The 18940-nt window shown below is 35.7% G+C and overlaps 1 protein-coding gene and 1 long non-coding RNA gene across 8 annotated transcripts; one reads left to right on the top strand and one right to left on the bottom strand.

Annotated features, from left to right (window-relative positions):
• The first annotated feature begins 1188 nt into the window (after positions 1–1188).
• On the top strand, positions 1189–2564 carry LOC128867023 (uncharacterized). Its single transcript, XR_008454980.1, has 3 exons — positions 1189–1279; positions 1337–2071; positions 2149–2564. It is a non-coding gene; the product is annotated as an uncharacterized LOC128867023 (long non-coding RNA).
• LOC128866981 (ninjurin-A) lies at positions 1231–17327 on the bottom strand. Of its 7 annotated transcripts, XM_054108081.1 has the most exons (5): positions 17113–17327; positions 13507–13664; positions 12073–12249; positions 9528–9745; positions 2827–9449 (listed from the first exon to the last, which is right to left on the bottom strand). In XM_054108081.1, exons 2-4 carry the CDS (start codon positions 13555–13557, stop codon positions 9539–9541), a joined length of 435 nt encoding a protein of 144 aa, XP_053964056.1. In that variant the 5' UTR covers positions 13558–13664; positions 17113–17327; the 3' UTR covers positions 2827–9449; positions 9528–9538. The 7 variants fall into 7 exon arrangements, with proteins under 7 accessions (XP_053964083.1, XP_053964056.1, XP_053964040.1 ...); XM_054108108.1 differs by lacking the exons at positions 2827–9449; positions 9528–9745 and adding an exon at positions 1231–1520; XM_054108065.1 differs by having other exon boundaries at positions 2827–9745.
• Positions 17328–18940: the final 1613 nt, after the last annotated feature.

Here is an 18940-nt window from a genome sequence, read left to right as displayed (position 1 = left end):
AATTAGCGCGCTTGAAAAAACACTCCCAAAACAGCTACTTCATTTTTGGTAAATTTGACAATTGAGTGACGTCAGTACAGAAAATGAACAGATCTTTGTGTAAAAGTTACTTGTTTGTGAATATTCAGTGAATGTAAATCTGGAAATATAAGGTTTCTTACAAACTGCATAGGCCTAACAGTATTTGTAACCTTTATATGTAAATATACGCAACTATTTAAAAAAATTGTTCAGGGATAATTTGAAATTATATTTAGATAGTAATAAATCAAAAGCCGAAGAACTTGAAAAATGGTTAGCCTCTTTCAATGTTCTAATAAAAGCTGCATTCGAGGCATAAACAATACTAAACCATTTGAGTAAGAATAAGCCCTTACCCCGAAGATTTTCCAGAGTTATGTGAAAAGGAATGCCATCTAAGATTAGAAGCTAGTCAACAGTCGAATTTATACAGCGAAAATAGAGCAGAGTGGAAGTGTACTTTTTCTATTTCGTAACGATTTTAAATTTAAGAAATTTAAAAAATTATAAAAATGAAATGCCGCGTGTTAAATTGTGAAATCACGAATGACAACAAAATATCCCAATGCAGTTTTTTGGATTTTCCTGCCAATGACACCGTTTCAAGGAAGTTGGTAGAGTTCTGCCAGCAAAATAAGCTCGAGCGTAATTTGGGTGAAGACCGTTTTCAATTTCACGACTACGATTTTCAAAATATTCTCTAGTACAACATGGATGAGTATTCTTTTTTTATTTTTTTTTTCTTGATTCGAATGAACATTTGGAGCCTTTAAGGCGAGTTATTGGGCATAGTATCTTCTTTTTTTGAAAACAATGTCACCTCATTATATGTCGAAAATATTGCCTACACCCTGTGACAATATTGCAAATTTAATGAAAGAATATAATCATCATCATGCCTTAGAGATCGGTATGATCATTAGCTTCCTTCACAATTTTTCTCCACGCTTCTCGGTCCATAGCCATACTACGGTAGTTCGTCCTATGCGTCTTAGATCGTTCTGAATGCAGTACAAACATTTTTTCCGCGGTCGCTCTCTTCGCTTTTCACTATACTACTCTTTCATCGTATACTAACTTTTGTGATATGATTTTTTTTTTAATTAACAACTATTTTCACTATTTTTAAGGGATCTATCATTGCTGCTAATGTCATACTATGCAGTCATTAATATTGAAAACATTAAGTACACGAAAGTTGTACTTTCACTGAACTTTATTACAATTTTATGGTATATCGGAGTCAGAATGGGTGTAAGTAAGTATACTCGTGATTCTTTGTACTTGTGCTTTATGGACTATTTTAACTTGTCAGCTTGTGTTCCGACAACCGAAATTGCAGGATCGAGACCGAAATTCATTTTTACGACATCGCAAAAAACAGATAGAAATATTATCCCATCCACAATATGATTAAGAGTGTCTGCAAGCGAGCGTTGAAATTTACTTTTGTGAATCCCAATAACTGACAGTATAATCAACAAAGTTCCAGCGAAAACCTGTACCAAGAAAAGGAAATAAGAAACGAAATTCCGTCAATATTTTTTGTAAAAATTTATGAATTCAAATGTATATACGTTCCATACATGTACATATTTATAAGTATTTTTTAATTTTAATATTGCTGAATAAATCGCAAAATCAGCTGCTCTGGTGCGACCACCTTGAATGAGTTCGTCTTGGCACACGTACACGATGCACAGAAGGACACAAGCATGAGTAAAAAATGTGCTTAATGGTGCCAGTGAAACCACGAAATGGAGAAAAAAACCTTTTTTCGGGCAAGTGACTCGCTTATTTTTTTACAACATTTTCGCACACCCCTAAAAAAACTTTATTTTTACAATCTTTTTTCTGTACTTTCATCTTCATTTTTGGTTCTACCAGTGCATGTTTGACATTGAAAAACAACTGGAAGTTCTCCGTAGTCCCTAGTGAAAGCAGGCTCCTTGAAGTAGTGCGAGGGCTTGGTCCAATCGCTAATCAGACCTTATCGGCGGTTGTAACTAAGTAAATATGAGTATTTACCAGAGTTGGACATTTTTTAGTGGTAGGTGGTCATTATCACTAAGTTTTTTCAGTGTTTTTTATTGCATAAATTATTTATTATTCCCTTGTTTTGGGCAGCTTTTTGAACGACGGCCAAGATTTGCTGGGTGGAAGCATCCCGAATGGCATGCTGTAAGACTCGGAAGGTAGGAGGATGATGAAAGTGGGGTGCAATGCAATTCTCACCCCCTGCTATTGTGCAAACGTTTGCGATATTCCCAGTCGCCAACGTACAAAGGACCAAAAATCTTCCAATCTTTCTCTCGACATTCTAAGGCCCACTTCATAGGAAATTGTCATCGTCCACACAGAATAGGTTTGATTGATGAGAGGTGTATGTATAAAGTATGATTTTTGTTCATGAAGGGAGAATTTTACTGCTGAAATGCCTCCAAACTAACACTCCGTTTGATTTCAAGGCTGAAATTATTATCTGTGTCTCAAATAAATAAAGTTTCTTATTATAACTGTCCACAGTGATGTGGCTGACGATACGCGAGTGCGCCGACTGCTTGTTTGATAACAGCCGGTACTTCGTTGTCTTCGTCGTTTACCACCTGACCCATTTGCTTCGCTTCCCTATCCAGCTGAGAAAAGGCAGAATATATATATCAAAGCCTATGATATCAACATACATTCAGTTCCAAGTGTTAAGCATCTAATTTTGAAGAAATCGCTGAAGCTTCAACGACCTGTACCCACGTGCAGTAGTGTGCAAAATAACAGCAACCAAAGCCCCAAATTGTTAAACTCAAATTTTTCAATCAATATCACTTTTTATTTCATAGGTTTATTACACAGTTTTCGTCTTAAATATACAAATTCACATTATCAAATAATTATAAAATACTTCATACTAAAGGCCTAAAACGTGGGCCTAAGTAAATTATGAAGAAATGTTGTTCATACTTCATGACGTTATAATTAACCCTTTGCGATCGGCAAATTTCTCTCTCCCAGCTAGTCACGGCTAATTTAGCTTTTCGGAGTTATTTCTCCCTTAATGATTTAAAGCAAATATGTGATATTAAAAACCTAGAATTCATTGAAACTTATTTTTTCTGATCTCAACTCTACTGATGCCAAAAAACGTTCCTTTCCTCTTAATGACATCTTGCCGCGGCATCGACTTTTACGACGACTTGCGAATGCCGGCACTGCGGCATCGACCGCAAAGGATTAATACTTTTTGGCACAATATTGTACCTATGAATGTTCGCTGTACTTCTTGAGTATTTTTAGCGAATATTTTTGTTGTGGCAAGTGCGCGCACCCGCATATGTATGCAAGTTCACATACATACATTTATGTACGCACATACAGTCTGTCTAGTGGAAACGTGACCGCCATAACTTGGAAACTATTTACTAATTCGATTTTAATAAACTGCAGGGCTTATAATATTTGTAATACGCAATATGGTATATTCAATAAAAAATGGCTCCACTTCTTCGAGTCATGATTTGTGTTAGATTCTGCTCTCCAAATCAGCCGAATTCGCCTTGATAACTGTTTGATCGTCCATATTTGTGAGTTTTTCAGTTTTTGCTTAACTACAATACATTTTTAGTACAATCAGATTTTTAATAGAGTTGACATCAGGTGACTGTGGAGGCCAATCCAACATTTCAATTCAATTTGCTGCTTTCACTCTACACACCTTCGATCTCGATACTGGGGATCGTTATCCCCTTGTAAAATCCAAAGTTGGCTGGTTCTTCCAAACATCTTCGCAGCTGACGGAAATAATGAGTTTTGCTAAATTCAAAACTGCATTCAAATTTGTGGTAAACACAAATGGACGGCCAAATCCTATTTCGGAGAAGCAGCCCTAAGGGGATGGAATTTTCAAAAAACCTATTTATTTTTATTTTTTTCTTAATGTACATATATTTAGGAATACACAGAGAAAATTTAATATTTCCGGTGAATATTTTCGAAGTTACACGAAAATTAAAAAAGTCGTTTCAGAGGGCTTCAAAGTACAAGGCAAACTTTAAACGCGTTTTTCTCAATATCATAGTTCAAAAATCAAAACCAATAAATTTAAAAGTATTCTCAGAAAAAATTCTGGAAAACTCGTTTTTTTTCGGCCTTCTAACCGTATATAACCCCTTAAACATGAACCTTAACTAGGTGTTTCACAGTTCGTTAAAGTTGTCGATTATCAGCAGAACACCAGAATCGATCTATGCAACTATTCGCCCCAAAAGGAAGATTTATCCGTGAATATTAAGTTTGCCCAATCCCCTTCTGAATTTGCCTTAGCCCATGCAAGTCCGTTTTCGTGTGCTAATGAGAGGAGTGATTTTTTCAATGTGCTCCGGAATTTGAGGTCTTCTGCACGTAAACATCGCGCCTTTGCATACATTATCACCACTTTTCCATAAAATTATATACTTCAGATTTACGTAGCGATAAGTTCAGCTTTGTGACAAGCAAATCAATGATCTTTTGATATTGCTTTGGAGAGGTAGTTTTTTTTTGCCTCTTCCGGGAAGTCGTCAACGTTTTTAACTTTGGTTTACCGTTGCACTTATTTATTTATGAGCGTCTTCGACATCTTCAAATATTTTGTTGCAGGTACAAATGACATTTTTGGATCTATAGGGTGTGTACATAGGAATACTTCTTCAAATCGGTTTTCATACACGGAACTCATTTAGTAAAAAGAACTTACGCTTTCTAAATTTCTCACAAAACTAACAATTCGCACAACGCATATTACGAAATGGATGCACCTATTTAGCAGAATTTAATTTTTTTGTCCATAACGGAACTCTAAGGTTGAATTTTTCCGGTCACACTTCCATTAGACAGACTGTATGCCATCTTGCCATGTTGAAGTTTGTGTGCATGTACGAGTATAAAGAAGTAATTAGATATGCGTGTTTGGCTTTTTGCACGTCGGCATGAATAATTTTACATATGCAGTTATCATTTTGATTTAGTTGAGGAATTAATAATATTTTATCAAAAGTATTTACTAATTATAAAGTTGATATATTTTTGCACAAGTTGCTCTTTCTAGTACCATAATAATAGCCACTATTGATTTGAGAATACTTTTTAGTGACATTTTTTTTTTAATTTTATTGAAATGTAAATGAAATAACTAAAAAATGGTAAAAATTAAATATATTATTAATGAGCCTATTAGAATAACGCCTTTAGCTAGCCCATGGCTTTAACATTGTCGAACAAAGAACGTATAAGGTCCTTTTCTTTTCCTATTTTCCTTTTCTCTAATTACATACCAATAATACTCAACTGCTGTTAAATTTGTGCAGTTCGCTCTCTTGGTATCTGATGTCTAAAATTTACATACATTTTCCATTTTTCTTATTACATGCGAATAATACTCAACTGCTGTTAAATTTGAGCATTCGCTCTCTTGGTGTCTGATGTCTAATATGTATTTACATAAATTACTTAAACCTTAGAAGTGCATGCTTCGTTTTTATGCGTAAAGTCCATGCTTCGTCGAATTGACAACGGACATTTGAAAAGGGCTCTAAAGAAATTTCGGCCACAAAAATTTAGAAAATTTTTCACAGTTTTAGTATTTAGTGTGTTTTGGATTGAAGCCAGAAATCTCAGTTTATTTAATTGTATGAGTAATATAAAAAAATACTGAATTCTCAAAGGTAAGTAGGTTGAATTTGCAGTCGGTCTCTAAGCCAACTCACTCAGCCCGTTGTCCATCCATTGTCCATCCATGAGCCGACGTATCTAAACCAAGTGGGATGCCAAGCGGGACAGTAACAGAAAAGTAACATCTCGTTAAGAGATGTCCGGCATTTGCGAGCAATGATGGAATTAGTGATAACCTCACTAAGATATTGAATCGCCACTTGGTAGAGCTTCTCCTCCTATTTGTGGCATGCGTCTTGATGTTGTTCCACAATGGAATCAAAAAATAGTATAAATATTTGCGCAAGCTTTTCCTGCATTTAGCACAACAAGATTTTGCCATACGGAGTAAATTCTAAGGACAAAAAGCACATATCCGCCTTTTTTTACAGATGGGGGATACATCATCACTCTCGTTGATATTTTCATCTACATTTTCATTTATATTACGAACAACAAGGTGGCACAAAATTAATCACCCCATAGGAAAATATTATATATAATTTTTGCAAATGGCCGCATATGTATGCAAGTTCACATACATACATTTATGTACGCACATACAGTCTGTCTAGTGGAAACGTGACCGCCATAACTTGGAAACTATTTACTAATTCGATTTTAATAAACTGCAGGGCTTATAATATTTGTAATACGCAATATGGTATATTCAATAAAAAATGGCTCCACTTCTTCGAGTCATGATTTGTGTTAGATTCTGCTCTCCAAATCAGCCGAATTCGCCTTGATAACTGTTTGATCGTCCATATTTGTGAGTTTTTCAGTTTTTGCTTAACTACAATACATTTTTAGTACAATCAGATTTTTAATAGAGTTGACATCAGGTGACTGTGGAGGCCAATCCAACATTTCAATTCAATTTGCTGCTTTCACTCTACACACCTTCGATCTCGATACTGGGGATCGTTATCCCCTTGTAAAATCCAAAGTTGGCTGGTTCTTCCAAACATCTTCGCAGCTGACGGAAATAATGAGTTTTGCTAAATTCAAAACTGCATTCAAATTTGTGGTAAACACAAATGGACGGCCAAATCCTATTTCGGAGAAGCAGCCCTAAGGGGATGGAATTTTCAAAAAACCTATTTATTTTTATTTTTTTCTTAATGTACATATATTTAGGAATACACAGAGAAAATTTAATATTTCCGGTGAATATTTTCGAAGTTACACGAAAATTAAAAAAGTCGTTTCAGAGGGCTTCAAAGTACAAGGCAAACTTTAAACGCGTTTTTCTCAATATCATAGTTCAAAAATCAAAACCAATAAATTTAAAAGTATTCTCAGAAAAAATTCTGGAAAACTCGTTTTTTTTCGGCCTTCTAACCGTATATAACCCCTTAAACATGAACCTTAACTAGGTGTTTCACAGTTCGTTAAAGTTGTCGATTATCAGCAGAACACCAGAATCGATCTATGCAACTATTCGCCCCAAAAGGAAGATTTATCCGTGAATATTAAGTTTGCCCAATCCCCTTCTGAATTTGCCTTAGCCCATGCAAGTCCGTTTTCGTGTGCTAATGAGAGGAGTGATTTTTTCAATGTGCTCCGGAATTTGAGGTCTTCTGCACGTAAACATCGCGCCTTTGCATACATTATCACCACTTTTCCATAAAATTATATACTTCAGATTTACGTAGCGATAAGTTCAGCTTTGTGACAAGCAAATCAATGATCTTTTGATATTGCTTTGGAGAGGTAGTTTTTTTTTGCCTCTTCCGGGAAGTCGTCAACGTTTTTAACTTTGGTTTACCGTTGCACTTATTTATTTATGAGCGTCTTCGACATCTTCAAATATTTTGTTGCAGGTACAAATGACATTTTTGGATCTATAGGGTGTGTACATAGGAATACTTCTTCAAATCGGTTTTCATACACGGAACTCATTTAGTAAAAAGAACTTACGCTTTCTAAATTTCTCACAAAACTAACAATTCGCACAACGCATATTACGAAATGGATGCACCTATTTAGCAGAATTTAATTTTTTTGTCCATAACGGAACTCTAAGGTTGAATTTTTCCGGTCACACTTCCATTAGACAGACTGTATGCCATCTTGCCATGTTGAAGTTTGTGTGCATGTACGAGTATAAAGAAGTAATTAGATATGCGTGTTTGGCTTTTTGCACGTCGGCATGAATAATTTTACATATGCAGTTATCATTTTGATTTAGTTGAGGAATTAATAATATTTTATCAAAAGTATTTACTAATTATAAAGTTGATATATTTTTGCACAAGTTGCTCTTTCTAGTACCATAATAATAGCCACTATTGATTTGAGAATACTTTTTAGTGACATTTTTTTTTTAATTTTATTGAAATGTAAATGAAATAACTAAAAAATGGTAAAAATTAAATATATTATTAATGAGCCTATTAGAATAACGCCTTTAGCTAGCCCATGGCTTTAACATTGTCGAACAAAGAACGTATAAGGTCCTTTTCTTTTCCTATTTTCCTTTTCTCTAATTACATACCAATAATACTCAACTGCTGTTAAATTTGTGCAGTTCGCTCTCTTGGTATCTGATGTCTAAAATTTACATACATTTTCCATTTTTCTTATTACATGCGAATAATACTCAACTGCTGTTAAATTTGAGCATTCGCTCTCTTGGTGTCTGATGTCTAATATGTATTTACATAAATTACTTAAACCTTAGAAGTGCATGCTTCGTTTTTATGCGTAAAGTCCATGCTTCGTCGAATTGACAACGGACATTTGAAAAGGGCTCTAAAGAAATTTCGGCCACAAAAATTTAGAAAATTTTTCACAGTTTTAGTATTTAGTGTGTTTTGGATTGAAGCCAGAAATCTCAGTTTATTTAATTGTATGAGTAATATAAAAAAATACTGAATTCTCAAAGGTAAGTAGGTTGAATTTGCAGTCGGTCTCTAAGCCAACTCACTCAGCCCGTTGTCCATCCATTGTCCATCCATGAGCCGACGTATCTAAACCAAGTGGGATGCCAAGCGGGACAGTAACAGAAAAGTAACATCTCGTTAAGAGATGTCCGGCATTTGCGAGCAATGATGGAATTAGTGATAACCTCACTAAGATATTGAATCGCCACTTGGTAGAGCTTCTCCTCCTATTTGTGGCATGCGTCTTGATGTTGTTCCACAATGGAATCAAAAAATAGTATAAATATTTGCGCAAGCTTTTCCTGCATTTAGCACAACAAGATTTTGCCATACGGAGTAAATTCTAAGGACAAAAAGCACATATCCGCCTTTTTTTACAGATGGGGGATACATCATCACTCTCGTTGATATTTTCATCTACATTTTCATTTATATTACGAACAACAAGGTGGCACAAAATTAATCACCCCATAGGAAAATATTATATATAATTTTTGCAAATGGCGTCCTACGTCAGTCATATTTGACACTTTTGAACTTAACAGCTGCAAATAGACAAACAATGGAGCGCGTAAAAGTCAAAATATAGATTTCCATCACTCAAAATAATTTTTTTTATTTACAATAGTAAAAAATTTATTCAAAAACCAAATGATGATTATTAATTTTGCGCCACCTTGCAGAACAACGGGATTGTTTTTATAAGTCAATACTTTCATTGTGGCATCCCTCTGCGTTTTGCATGCGATCGACTGACATCGAACTCTCGTTACCGAAATGGATGCAACGGACTCCCTCTGGTGGGTGTAATACCTTTACAAACTTTTGCATAAGTCAACAGCTGCCTCACAACTAAAACTGTACGAAGTCAAATAGAAACAAACGAATCATGCACTTCCAGGTTTAAATTATAATAAATTATAAATGTTGTTTTACTTAGAAAAGTTTTAAGGCTGCTTCTTCCCAACATTTTCTAAGAGTATTAGAGGCTGTGATGAGTATTCGATGCCGAATCCCGATATTATCACGTTTATGACTGATATCACGAAAATTACAACCAGAATAATGTCGTTTATAACGATTGCAGCTTTTTGATCATTTTGGTGATTAATATTTAGACTGCCAATAATTACAAAAAGTATTCCAACCAGCAGCTGTGAGAAATAGAAGTTTAAACTTAGTTGTGTATTCATCTCATATAATTCCATACGAATAGGTCATGAAAAATATAAACATAAAAGTATTGGGTAGTAGAAGTAATATTTAATTCAGGGCGAATGTAGCTAGATGTTTTAATTATAGCCGCTATGCTTTTTACTAACTTTTTACAAAATTTCTTTAACATTCAAACTCATCTTCAAATCGCAGCCGCAATTGCATTTTCCATTAAACGATTTTAATTTGTTGCTGAAGACACTTGAAATACTGATTGACCTGCATGTAAGGTATGAAATTCCTCGGAAGCGATTATCGTGAACCCAACAACTTTAATGCAAAAGCAGATTCGTAGAATCTGCCCTGCATACGTTTGTTAAAGAATTAGAGGACCGCCTATATAAGAAAGAGTTCGTAGTGGGCGGCTTTCTCGCCATTGAAGTGACTTTCAATAATGTGCTCCCGGAACCAATCACTAAGTCTATGGATAAACTGAGAGTCGGAACCCACCCTAACAGGTTTATTTATAGAATACGTAGCGACAAAACTATCGTGAGATAGTGGGGGACTTCTCTCTCCGCCGGTAGGTGATTAGGGACATTCTACAAGGCAGTGCTCTCTCACCATTTCTCTGTGTTATCGTTACTGGGAGAGCTAGTAAGAATGGACTGCAGGGTGATTGCTTACGCGGTTGACGTGGCATTTATTGTTAGAAAGAAGTTTTTGGATACTTTGCAGGAGTTGATGCAGGGTTATTAAGCGCAGTTGTTAGTTGGACCGTGGGTTGTGGCCTATTGGTAAACTCTCTCAAGACGTAGCTCGGTCTAATTGAAGTGGAAATATAAAGCACCCAGAGCTCAACACTCCTCAATAAGGCATGCTCCGTTGGTGCTTTCTGTAAAGGCGAAATACTTAGGTGGAAAGGACAGCGTCGGTGAAGAAACTGAAGAGATTCTAAAGGTCTGCTCTCACTGGAATAAGTGAAGCGCTTCGAACCACTCCTACTCTAGCGCTTAACGCAATACTAAATGTTGCAGCTGTCAATATCGCAGGTGAGAGCTTCGAGTTACAGACTTGACCTCACTTATTGATATTCAAGTGTCATCAGAAACTTTGCGTTCATCCTACTGGTGTCTGCACACTGCAGTGTGCACGAAAACGAGGTAGCCGCACTCAAAAAGTACCTGATTGGGACCCCGTTTTTGCAATAACTATTAGGGAAGTAAATATCTATTCCGACCACTTAGCGGCAATTAGAGATCTGGCCTCGATGATAGTGCGATCGAAATTGGTCGGAGAAAGCTTGAATTCTTTTTTGATCGCATTCAATATCTTTGATATTAGGCTCATCTGTGTGCTACACAATGGATCTGTGAGGTGGTTTCCGCGTGAAATGGGAGGGTAGGGATTCTCGCTTTGGAGGTGCCCTTAAGGGACATTGCCACCAAAGTATGCATGCTGCGATACTCGGCATTACTTCGCGTGCTTGTTGCGCCAGATATATGGAGGATGAGGTGGAATCATCTAACACTGTTCGGCGCTCGCGGGACTAGGTTGGTATGGTTGCCCAAGGAGTGAGCACACTTGGACGAAGAAAAACGGTTTCGTCCTTTGTGATACCATTATGAAGGAGGTGAGGTGAAAGAGAAACACCGATGGGATGCAGCGACGCGGGACTAAAATTGAGGCATAGTGGCTTTCACTACTTTGCAACTTCTGCTGATATAGCAAGCCTAGATATTAGCGACCCACCTGTTTGTCTGTTTATCGACAGTCTCCAAAAGTACTACACAAATACACTACACTACAGGTAGCTTTCAGAACCCGTTTCCATACCATCTACCTTTTTTGGCATGCTTACTTTTATTTTTCTGTCATTTATTCTTTTAATACTAGGATTTATATAAATTGTAATAAAAAGTACTTCTGGTAGATTAATTTCATGCTAAAAGTCTGTTTCAATCAATCGTTTGAAGAGAGATTTATATACATAGTGTTTATTTTATGCGCTAGTAAGTAAAATTATTAATTCGAATCCGCAATTTGCCCTCCTGTGAGCAGTAGTATGTTGGTGTCGAAGGCCGAAATGAATATATTTACGGTAGCGGTAAAAAAAGCGAGCCCTGTGCGAATGTTGTTAATGATATGAGCCGATCGGTAATATTTAGGCTTATGCATTTTACAATCCCGCTGCAGACTCAAGCTGAGGCTTAACACGCCAGATAAAACCTGCACTGGCACCGATGTGTAAAATGGAATTGATTACCACCGACAGGCAATTAAGAATAATATAATTTTTTGTTCGTACATATACTTATATATTCACCTGTAAGATTATCGAAAGACTAATCATGACTAGCATTAGTTTATAAAACTGATGTTGCTCTCCTACTTGTAGTACATATTTCAATTGGGATGCATTAGCGGTCAGCAGAGCGATGTCCAGCATACCTTGGGCGATAGTTTTTTTGGTCGCATATCGATTAGCATCCATGGCCTTCATCTGCAATAAAAAGTGAAATGTGATAAATTTCGTATTATTTTTATATACGTCAATATTTAAAAAAAAAATTTAAAATACTAAAAGATGATCATACGCCTCCTGCTGCACTTCGCTCAGTTTCTTCCAAACAAAAGCACGCCAAAGCACAAAGTGCACAAATATCAATATCAGAGAGCTTAGATTTACTACAGAATAAGCAATTCCGATCTAGTGAATATAAAAATTCTTCTGAGCCAAAAACGTAAATATTCCAATTCCCTCTGTACATGTTTCCCCAGCTCGTAAGCCTCATCTTAGAATTTTTAAGTATAGTCGTTGAGACATACTTTTATGCCAATTTGAAGCATTTCTCCATTCCATTAAATAACGATAACAATATTCAAAAACTCAAATCTGGCACGTACCATAGTTTTGGAATAAATGTCATAGGGGAAGCCTTCAAACCGGTGATTAAACCTTTTGTTAGGTTTGAAAGACAATTCATCTTTATTTAATAATAATATTTATCTGCAACACTTTGGAAAAAAATTAATTCTAACACCCCATTGAACATTTTTAAGAACATTACAGCTAAAGGCGAATTCATAGAACTCATTCGCCTCGCCTAGGAGATCTATACTTTCACAGTTCTTTATGTCAAAACTTGCTAGTGGCTCTTTGGATTGTATTTTTTTCATTAGACTATACAAATTTTAATATTCCTAGGTGTTTTTGCCTTTTTATGAGAATAATTGAGAAACTACTATTTGCACGTGAATTTAGTAAATTAAATAAAAATCGATAATAGTTATTTTGAACTAATATATTATTTTTAATTTCTTATTTTCTAAGGTTCTGTACATTCATTCCTAGTGCTCTGATTATTTAACTACTAAATTGTCTATAGTCTGAAAAAAAGTGTATTTTCTTACATTACATAAATATGAAATATATAATTGGCGTGTACATCAATGGGTGTGTGTCTTGTTGTCGTTTCACAAATCGAGGGACTTATAGTTTTGTGCCGCCTCCGAACGGCAGGTGGTTTTATGAGAAGCTTTCTCATGGCAGAAACACACCCGAAGTCTTGCATCTACTTGCATACTAATATTGGCATTAGTTCAGTTCTGAGAGAAAATTTGAAAGCTTGGCCACTTTCAGCTTTCCAATAGTGTCTCTCCAGTACAGTGTGCATTAAGATATTTTGGGGATTTTTGTGATTAAATAAAACGCGTAAAACGTATCATTTAAAAAGATGGAAATACATATTTTACTCACCTCAGAATCATTTTCAAATGCGCTGGCTACGCTCGCTGCAATCCGTGCCATTTTAGTTAAAAATTTGTACACTTAGGAATAAATGTAATTACTTTAAATTTGTAGATATCTACGTACATATGTACATATGTGGTTGTATAAATCAGTGGTGGCCAAGCCTAGTAATGATAGAAGAGAAAATTACGATTGGAAAAGGCAAACAGAGAATAACACGTAAGCGTATTTATGCAACTGTGAAATTTACAATATAATGACCATTTTTTAGTAGGACGAATAAATAAATGGAAGATGGAATGGAGGAAATGAAGATACTGGAATAACACTTTTGTAAACATGCAGAGGCGCCGCCAGAAAAATGGGTAAACAACTGGGTGCCAAACTCAACCCAAAAAATATAACATGACGTCCAAGGCGCCAACTTCTTTTTCATCAGTCTTTTTTCAGACCGCCAGTGTAAACTTTTTTGCTTTATAGTAAAAACTATTTAATTGCTTTATTTTGTAGGCAAATGATTTTCAGTCAATCTTCAACGATGAACGCTCTTGCCATTGCATTTGCTATAAGCTATTATCACCTTTTTTTTGTATTGCAAAAATGTTTCATTTAGAGTAGGAAGAAGTATAATATAATATAATAATATAATATACTTTTTGCTTCTGATCCGAACTATAAACAGTTTTACAATTACGTAATTGTAAGGAATTCGGCTAACGTTAAGCTCTCTTTGAATGCACTGCTTTTCAATTAACGTTTGACGTAACGATGCTTTTACTTGCTTTTAACTGACTACTTTTGTATGACAGTGGTGCCAAAAAGTCAGCTTCTTTTCAACTAACTGTAATTTAGCTATTTTTAAATTGCTTATAGTGGACCTATTTACAAATTTTATTTTATTTAATTTTTAATTTTTATTTAAGTTTTTATTTATTTATTTTCAAATACACAACCTCAAAGTTATTTTACAGTGTTTGAACTTAGGAATACAACGTTAATAATAGTATATAATCGCATTATCAATTTATTGACAAAACGCTGTAGCTGAATGGGCTTGCGCATGACCACCATTCGGTAGCGCGCGGGTTCGAAACCCACTATGGGTATGGAATATCAAAATGATAGAAAAGATTTCGCGATGAGTGGGAACTTAGTGCGCAGCTCTTTTAAATACAATTCAAAAATAGAATGAAACTAGATTTTCGGCAATAGGCTTCCGGCTCCCCTTCGTAATTGAAAGTCTAACTGTTGCAGAATAAAAAAAATTTTGTGAAATTATTCGTCAGCTGAGAAATGCATATCTTTTAGTTCTTTATGTAATTCTTTGTCTAATCATTATATACTGGGGAGCTGCGGAACTTTATGACAAGAGTACAAAGTATTTACTCTGACATCAGGTGCACTATGAACTTCAGCGTTGAAGCGTCTTAATTTTTTCGCTAATCGATACTCGTCAGGTGAATTTCGGATGTCACTGTAGTGTGTGCAACTTCGGTAACCGGAGAGGCACCATTTATCGGTTTGAAAAAATGTATTATTTTTACAAAATGCATTCGGCACGTAGCACCGTTTCGTTTTGATAATTAAAAAATAATACACTACCATGTAAGTCAATAACCGTTGTCGACCGGAGTTCTTACCGTTGACCGAAATGAATTTTCCAGCAGCATTTTTATAGAAAAATAGGCCAATGATGCCACCTGTCCAAAACCCGCACCAAACTGTCATTCTATGAGGATACATTGGCACTCGCGGGTTTTCCAAATCCCCAGATACGATAGTTTTGCTTGTTTACATAGTCGTCTGGATGAAAATGCCGTTAGTCAGAAAAATATTTTAAAATATTCGAAGCAAAAATTAGAAAAAATCGAGCAAAATCGTTGTTCATTTCGAGCTGCTCTAAAGCCCAAGAAGCGACAATGAAGCTGATGGCCCTCTGCCTTCAATTGCTTATAAGCGAATAATGGGAGGCCTTTGTGCAAAATTCATATCAGGATGAAAGGTGTTGAGTTGAGGATATTTTAGAACTGAGTCGCGCAGCACTTCGCAGGATATGCACTTGGAATCGGTTACCTTGTCTATGCGGTATAGTTATCTCCGGAAGTATCCGTGTCTCGAGAGGAACTGAGGTAAGAAGTAGTTCACTTCCTCGAAATTTCTTTGGACCCATTTGTCAATTAAAATAATAAGTTTCGCCATCCACTCTGTTCAGTGTCCCATTGGCTTTGCCACCGCAGCATGGTTTGGCATCTCCGTTCTGAGAAGCTGGCGATGACGTGTTTCTTCTTGAAGTCTCACGCATCCATTCGTTCCCGGGCCATGAGGTTAACGGGTACTGCCCGCTGATCACAAAATATGCTGCGCCTGGGACAATGCGGTAAGCTGAGGTAACTCCGAGTGCCGCTGTTCGTTGCACAGCCTCCTGGCTTTGCAGTTTAGCACAATTCCCTATACTTCGCTGCCGTACACGAGAATTGAGTTTGTGGCCGCCATAATTAACTTTCTTTTGCTCAGTGTTGGTTCACTGAGCCAACAATGGCATACACTGATAATGCTTTCCATTAGCAAGCCCGTCTCATGAACTTTTTACGAAAACTTGCGTGCAGCAGGCACAGTGGGTGCCTCATTTTGGCCAAAACTTCTTTTCAATAAACACACTAGTTAAACTACACACATAAGTTCGCAATACTTCCCAATGTTGTTCAAGCGTAAAGAAATTCATTTCGCGTAGCGAAGATATGATACTGACTTTCACGCAAAAAAAAAAAAAAATAATAATTAAAAAAAAACTCTACAACATTTACCAACCCTATATATGAGAATCGATAGTGAATAAATATGATATTAATGAGCCCACAAGATAACTTAAAATTAACCGAAATATAGTTAGCCGGAAGCAAGCTGATATTCTCGGCGCCATCGCCATGCAAAATAAGTAGTTGCATACGAGTATATCGTCCCCTTAGTATTAAAATAGCCTATACATTTTTTGATGTTTTGAGAAAATGAATTTCAAACTTTTTGTCGAAAGTAGCTCTCACTCAAATCTCGTTATGTCAGTAAATATTTAATATTTTTCACTGACGTTTTGACCCACTTTGTGGAACTAGAACTTGACCAAATTTTGACCACATATAAAATCGACGATGGAGAATTCAAATATTCAATAAAAAAATAATAGCATATGAGCACATAGGCTATTGTTATACTAAGGGGACGATATAAGCAAGTAAGTGGCAAGTACCAGTGACAAGTTGAGAAATGGTGTATTAAAAGTAAATTTGGTCTAAACAGTTTTTAAATTACTCGATATTTAGGGGTTTTGAGTTAAGGCTATAATCTTTATAAGCTGCAGGTAAAGTCGCTTTTATAACTTAAAATTTTTATACCGAGAGGAATATCTGTATATTGACGTTAGTGACTAATTCATTTTTATTCAATAACCGGATCGGTTTATGTTTCATTAAACTAAAAACCATGACTAAGATTTCTACTTTTATTGTAACAAATTTCAATCTACATGCAGTCATGTTTGAGAAGAGTTGATCAAACTGATGTACATATGAATAAAATAATTTATATTATATATGTATGTAAGCAGCTCATACATACATATACTATGCTTTTGTTAGTATATTTAACGAGTGGTTCAATGCTCCACTATTGTAATGTTAAGCAACGTATTGTCTAGATATGTACATATATGTGTACATATACTGCGTGGATGAGTGCACTTGCAGGCGATACTTGTAAACAAATGTAATGTTGCTATAGTAACCAACGGCCGACACTATTCCGCGAATTTAACGTGCACTACTTTACTACTATACAACTTGAAACAAACTGAACAAAGAGCCACAAGTTGAGTTGTATAGTAACCACGGTTGCCACTTGGAAATAATAAATCGGGCCCAAAATCACGGTTTACTCTTTCTTTCTTGGCCCAATATAAATCAAAAGAGCGTAATTTCGATGAAAAAGAGACCAAACCTTTATTACCATTTACAAACCAACAGAAAATAATACTTATTTCATGGTCTTTGGATTTACATAACCTTTTCTAAACTATATTTTTCTCAGTCTATACACCATTCGATTTTTCACAACATTTAAATTACATGTATCGGAAGTTATGATTTTGAGTTCATGCAAGAGTTTAAATACTTAGGCGTAGTAGTCAGCATAAATAAGGATATGTCCTTATCTATACAAGACCGTATTCAGGCAGCTAACAGAGCATACTTTGGCCACATCAAACTTATGAAGTCTTTATTGATATCAAAGGAATAAAAACGCCAGAGGTACAAAACTAAATATAATAAGACCGATTCTCATCTACGGCTGTGAAACATGGGTTCTTAAAGTTTATGACGTGAATTTACTGATGCGATTTGAAAGAAAAGTTCTTAGAAGGATATTCGGTCCTATACGATTAGAAGACTGTACATACCGTATACGGTATAATCACGAACTCAGAGTTTTAATCGCAGGAGGAAATGTAATGCGGTTTATAAAGCTCCAAATATTACGGTGGTATGGACACTTTTTAAGAATGAGCAGCGAAAGAACGACCGAAAAAGTATTTGAAGCAAACCCTGAAGGTGCAAATTGAGGCCGGCCAAGGAGATGGTTGCAAGGCGTACGAAAAATGAAAATCTCACAACATAGAGCGAAAGCGGACTGTCGAGAAGAATGGAGACGTATTGTAGAGGAGGCAATGGTCCACCCCGGATTGTAATGCCAAGATGGAGAGACCAAAGAAAGCTAGAATATTTTCATACCGTAGCTCTTTGCAAGTCATTATTATTAACTGCCTTAAATTCTGATTTGTTTCTTAGGATTTTTTATGTAAACGAAGAATATCCATAAAATCTCGTTCAGCCGCAGCCGAGCTATGTGGCAGCATCATTTAATTATTTATAAATCTATTTAAGTGGTTAGGGGTAGTTAGAATTTTCAAAAAACTGGATTTTTTTTGCATTTTCTTAAAGTATAGTATATCTTGAAAATATTGTGTGAAAATTTGAAGTGAATCCGAAAAATACTTTTCGAGTTATTCAACAAGTAACAAAGGGCGTTCAGGCGCTCCGGAGCTCGATAGCAAAACTTTAAATGCGTTTTTCTTAAAACTATGTTTTTTGAACTGGTGATCAGTGTAACTTAAAAACCGATAGAATTCAATCAAATGTATACTGCTTTTGAAAAACATAAAAAACTCGTGCCTGGTCGAAGGATTTTTTTTTTTTTAATTTCGATTTTTTTAACAATATTTCCTGAGGCCGCCATATTGTTAATATGGAAAAAAAGCTTCGATCAGGCTTAAGATATATCTATTAATAAAACAAATTTCTCTTGTCCGCTTGATTTTAGATGAATCTCCAAGGACTTGTGATGATCACCGCGAGGGTCTTCTGGAAAAACGCGCTCCACACAAACAGCG

Source organism: Anastrepha ludens, chromosome 2 (genome assembly GCF_028408465.1).
Source record: "Anastrepha ludens isolate Willacy chromosome 2, idAnaLude1.1, whole genome shotgun sequence".
Classification (NCBI taxonomy): domain Eukaryota; kingdom Metazoa; phylum Arthropoda; class Insecta; order Diptera; family Tephritidae; genus Anastrepha; species Anastrepha ludens.
The sequence above is the reverse complement of the archived record's forward strand: the minus strand, read 5'-3'. Positions and strand labels throughout refer to the sequence as shown.

Excerpts from the sequence above, each read along its gene's own strand:
- LOC128866981 (XM_054108065.1), bottom strand. The coding sequence starts at position 13,557 with ATGGCACGGATTGCAGCGAGCGTAGCCAGCGCATTTGAAAATGATTCT. Across the intron at positions 12,250-13,506 it reads CATTTGAAAATGATTCTGAG|ATGAAGGCCATGGATGCTAA; the intron begins GTGAGTAAAATA and ends TTTTTATTGCAG. Across the intron at positions 9,746-12,072 it reads GTCTTTCGATAATCTTACAG|CTGCTGGTTGGAATACTTTT; the intron begins GTGAATATATAA and ends TATTTCTCACAG.